General features: G+C 33.2%; 1 protein-coding gene and 1 pseudogene across 1 annotated transcript; both read right to left on the bottom strand.

Annotated features, from left to right (window-relative positions):
* Positions 1-1,903: 1,903 nt before the first annotated feature.
* LOC111399721 lies at positions 1,904-3,835 on the bottom strand (annotated as a pseudogene).
* Positions 3,247-5,193, bottom strand: LOC111399720 (actin-2-like). Its single transcript, XM_023027184.1, has 2 exons — positions 4,136-5,193; positions 3,247-3,956 (listed from the first exon to the last, which is right to left on the bottom strand). The coding sequence occupies exons 1-2, from the start codon at positions 4,268-4,270 to the stop codon at positions 3,798-3,800; spliced, it is 294 nt and encodes a 97-aa protein (XP_022882952.1). The 5' UTR covers positions 4,271-5,193; the 3' UTR covers positions 3,247-3,797.
* Between the last annotated feature and the right edge of the window lie 6 nt (positions 5,194-5,199).

Below are 5,199 nucleotides of genomic sequence, written 5' to 3'. Positions count from 1 at the left end.
AACCACATAATATTCTATAAAATAATATTACACGTATATCAAAAATTTTTCCTTCTTTTTCAATCACTCAATTTTCAAAAAGATACTATTCCACTTATTCTCATTTCTAGAAAATGGGAGCTAAACAGGGGGCTATAAATGACTCGTAATACCATAATTTATTCAACTAAGAGGTACAATTTTTTTTTCTTTTGTTTAAATCTTCAATTAAGACCATTATGAATTAGGTAGTATGGTTGTATTATTATTCTACTCACATTTCTTATTTACTATATAGGAATTAACTTTGAGTTTTGACTTATATTAGTAAGAGTTATGGGAAAGAATGGAGATTGAATATGAATTGAGGTTGGAGCTTTTGAGTTATTGAGTAGGAATCAAGTTCGATGCACAAGGATCAAGGGACAAGAATATCTTTTAGTATTGTTATGTTGATAATATTTTTTATTAAATTCGAATTTTGCATTTGAGAATTGGGATATTGTTTGCATTTTCATTTGGGATGTTGTTACTAAATTGGCTTAGTATTATATTTTTTTTTCATTGACTTTTTTTTCACAAATTTTTTTTTTCCAATTTGACGGCTGAACTTATAAAAAATAATTTATTTTCGTAGTTATTAATGAGCTGAACCGAGTTAGATCGAACCGACTTACATGGCTATGATGCGGTCATGATATGGCCAAAAAATTGATGTTTCGATAATGATTTTGGCCAAACCGACAGTTGCCAACCTTACTCAAATCTGGGTTGGTTTATAATTTTTGTTAATGATTCTAGTCACACTTCTTACTTAGTCCATGTTTGTTGTAACTCAAACGTTCGATAAAAAAAATTAAATAAAAATCAACAATAAATTTGAACTACACAATTTATGAAATTCACAACGTTTATCAACCTTTCAATCAAGCATTTCATCGACCTTAAATCAAGAAATTACTAAAAATGTGACTAATTCTACTCACTGAATTTTTGCGCTTATTGAATTTTTTCTCAAGCCTAGTCACACCTAGATGCGCTTTGTTAAAGCTTTTTTTTTTGTTTACATTTTTTTTCTTCAATTATTGAAATAATTTTTAGATTGATTTAAAAATTTAAAATAATATTAAAATAAGAAAACATCAAGCTTGACCTCTATTACACTTTTTAGAATACTGTGTAAAAGTATATGTTGAGATCTACTGTTCAATTTTTGTTGTTCAACTTGTTGTCTACTCAATTAACACATCATTTTTAGAGCCCGTTTGAGAGCGATTTTTTCACCCAAAAAATTGATTTTTTTGACCGTTGTTTCACTATTCCAATCGTCATATTTGACTTTTTCTCTTACATGTGGATCCCACTTTTCTTCTAACGGTCAAAAAATCAATTCTCAAAATCATTCCTAAACAAACTCTTAAATTAATATATCATCTCAAATTTATCCTCATTTACTAACACACCAAATTGATGAAAGGTTAATTTAAAATGCCGTGTCTTAAGAGCAGATCTCAACTCTAAAATTGTCATCTTTGACCAAAAGAAATCTTTGAGATCACAGCATTGAAGGTAGCAATTTGAAAATTTTGGTAATGCACAAAAACAGAATTTTTTAAATGAAATTCAACATTTGACTTGTTCACGAGAAGCACCAGACATCATCAATGACATACAGTTCCTAAAATTAGCAAAAGAATATTATTATTCTTCTGTATGAAGCAAAAAAAAAAAAAAAGAAAAAAAGAAAAAAAAAAAAAAACCACCAACATGAACATAATATTTGAATTTTAATAATTTTCATGTTTGTGTTTAAGGTCAAATTTGTGTACATCATCTAACATTGTAAAATGCTTCCGTGAAATATATCGACAACAAATTAAACTTTGTTAATAAATTTGGGATTGAATTTCTAGATTTACCGACACATTCAAAGCAGTTCGATTCTTAAATACCTGAACAGATATATTCATTGGTTCATCCCTCTTCTTCTAACCTGTTCCCAACATATTTAAAGTATGAAACAGCGTATGTACACGAAAATTGATTTACAAACAGGCAGACATGTTGAAATGGAAGGTGCTGAGGGATGCTAAGATGGATTTCCCAATCTAAACACTGTACTTCCTTTCATGTGGAGCCCCTACCTTAGCCCCTGTTTGATAGAATTTTTTTTTGGAATTTTGAATAGTAAATTTTGGGAGAATGTGTGATTAAAACGTAAGGAAAAATTTTGGATTTACGTGAATAATATTTTATTGTGAGAATGTGTGATTCAAAATGAATATGAGAAAGAATGGTTATCAAACAAGGACTTAATCTTCATGCTGCTAGGATCTAATTCCAAAATTTCCTTGGTCATTCTATCTGCAATACCGTGAAACATAGTGGAACCACCGCTATGTACAATCATTTCACGATAGAATTGTATGTTGTCTTCTGGATATCAGCAGCTTCCATTCCGATCATTGAAGGCTGAAAAAGAACTTCAGGGCATCAGAAATGCTCGTTCCCAAGAGTAATCTCTTGACCATCAGATAACTCTGAGTTCTTCTCAACGGAAGAGTTCATCTTGGATGTTTCCATTTCCTGCTCAAAATCGAGAGTAATGTATGCTAATTTCTCCTCCATGTCCGTAACAATTTCCTTCACAGCAGAGGTAACAAAAGAGCAGCCGTTTTCAGTGAGAATTTTTGCTCACAGGTCTTTGAGATCACGACCAGCAAGTCACGCTGAAGTATAGCATGTGGAAGAGCATAACCATCATAAATGGGGACGGTATGGCTAACACCATCTCCGAAGTCCATAACTATACCTGCAGGAGAAGCACCAGCCTATCTCTTTCCATTTAAACCGGCATGACATTACAGGCTCAGATCATTAGTATTTACTCAGAAGGCCAGGGTTACTTTATGTTGGCATATATAAGAAATAATTTTGAATCAAATCATCCGGTAAACATCATAATAACCATTATATCAGAAGCTTGTATATGTGTCCTCTGGAGAGCTTGGATCAGCACATCATTCGTTGTTCATAACTTTAAAAATCTAACTTAAAGTAAAAATGGTTTTTATCATTGGTCAAGAAATTTTTCCCAGTTTCAGATTCACATATGTTTTCCTATAAAATGACCACCTCACAAAAACTTACAATATGCCTTCAACATGTGTGCAAATTCATATTCAAAATGAATAAACTGGACATGTATTCCCACCTAATACCTACATCAAATGCACTTGATAATGCATATAAGGAGAAAAAAGTCTCTAGTTGAATCATCGCATCAAATGATAGAATATGCATCTCAAGAATAGCTTGCACAGAGTTTCTGCCCAAGTCCTATTTGCTGAATGAAAGCATGTAATACAACTAGAGAGATGATATTTTGATATTCGTCTCCCAGCCATCAATATTTCCTAATTCTAATGAAGAATACAATTAAAAAACAAATAGTTTTCTTCTGTCAGAAACTAATCTCAAGGTACCAGTCATTTTTCTTTTCATATGTATTAATCTAATTCAAATGACTCAACATGACAAATGGCTATCACAATTGCATCATATCTTAGAAAGCCAGAACTAATAGTCATCAACTGAATGACTAACCGGTTGTATGACCACTGGCATACAGAGATTAAACAGCCGGGAGAGTAACCTACATGGCAGTGAAGTTGAAGGTTTCAAACATAATCTGAGTCGTCTTATCACGATTTGCTTTGAGTAGAGAGGTTCCTCTGAGGAGAATTGGATGTTCCTCTGGAGCAACACCGAGTTTGTTATAGAATGTATGGTGCCATATCTTCTCCATTTCATTCCAGTTACAATACCATGATCAATGGTGTACTATATATCAGGGCGGCCTCGTCCTGAACATATGCATATTTCTGTCTCATGCCAACCATCATGCTTGTGTGACTTGGCCGACCAACAATGCTATGAAACACAGCCCTGGGAGCATCATCTCCAGCAAACCTAGCCTAAAAGAATATCAATTATCCATCAATATAAAATAGTTCATTGACAGGAGAGCCAAATGCATACAATGAGAAGGTAGGGATCTCACTCGAAGTTAAATCACAAGATATTTGCTAACTTCATTATTACCTAAACCATTCCAATTCCATTGTCACAAACAAAAGGTTGAATGTCTACTTACCCTCTGCCATTTATGTGGTGATCTGCCAAAAGAACAGTTACGCCATCGATCAAATCCAAAACTAAAAGCCACATTGAAGACAAACATGTTAGTTGTTCCTATCATTCTGTTGTGTGTAGGTAAATCAGTATTCATTTTGCAGTGTGGTTATATTACTTCATCGGCAAACCCCACAGTTCAAATGACCAACATCTTTCTAGTCACTCCTATACAAAGATTTACGAATTCTATGAATAATGGGAAGCTTACTTATCAAAACGCGAATTCCATTGGAAGATCAAATCATTGGTCGTGAAACCCATTCAAGAAAAGAAATAGAGATGCTCTTGATAAATCATCCATTAATATTATTGCCAGAGGTATTTTTTTAAAAAAATAAATAAAAGGAGAATCTTTCTTGCTTTTATATAGAAGTATCTCCTTTATGGACTAAGGTATCTCAAATTTGAAGAAAAGGACTCCACAGTCTTCATAGAAGCTAGTAGACGGTGAAATTGCAGTCCTGTCCGTGGATACTGCCTCAAAAAATTTCAATAAAAAGAATGTATAAAGGATAAACATAAAATAAAAGACAGTAATGCTTAAATTCTAACTAAGCAGCTCATTGGATTCATTTCCTCTCTCATTAATCATTTCATTTAAAACTGCCACACAGCTCAAAAAAGGTTAAAACCAGACTCCGAAGTCCACACCCCCAACAGTCCTGTCTCGTACCTATATAACCATCTATTTCCACTTCTACTCAAGCTTTCCCCTCTTATATTGTATAACAAAAACCAAGACTTTGCTCGTTACCTGGTTCCATCCTCTAAAACATGAAATTAGCATATTTAGATGTAGCATATAAGCAAATATGCATCCCGAAAAACAGAAACCAAAGCCCAAACAGGATTCTCTAAAAAGAATAACTCTTCACACTAATGATGTCAAAATTGGCCACACTGCAATGTCAGTACACTTGACAAACCACAAGCATTATAAAACAGATAAAAGGGGGAATTTTCTAATATCAAACTTATTAATTTCACCGCACTCATCCAAACCCATGAATTCATCAGTTTCAT

The sequence above is a fragment of the Olea europaea genome, chromosome 9, assembly GCF_002742605.1.
Source record: "Olea europaea var. sylvestris chromosome 9, O_europaea_v1, whole genome shotgun sequence".
Lineage (NCBI taxonomy): Eukaryota > Viridiplantae > Streptophyta > Magnoliopsida > Lamiales > Oleaceae > Olea > Olea europaea.
This window is presented reverse-complemented; position numbering and strand designations above follow the sequence as displayed.

Coding starts and splice junctions, on each gene's coding strand:
- LOC111399720 (XM_023027184.1), bottom strand. CDS start 4,270: ATGAATACTGATTTACCTACACACAACAGAATGATAGGAACAACTAAC. Junction 3,957..4,135: donor CACCACATAAATGGCAGAGG/GTAAGTAGACAT, acceptor ATATTCTTTTAG/GCTAGGTTTGCTGGAGATGA.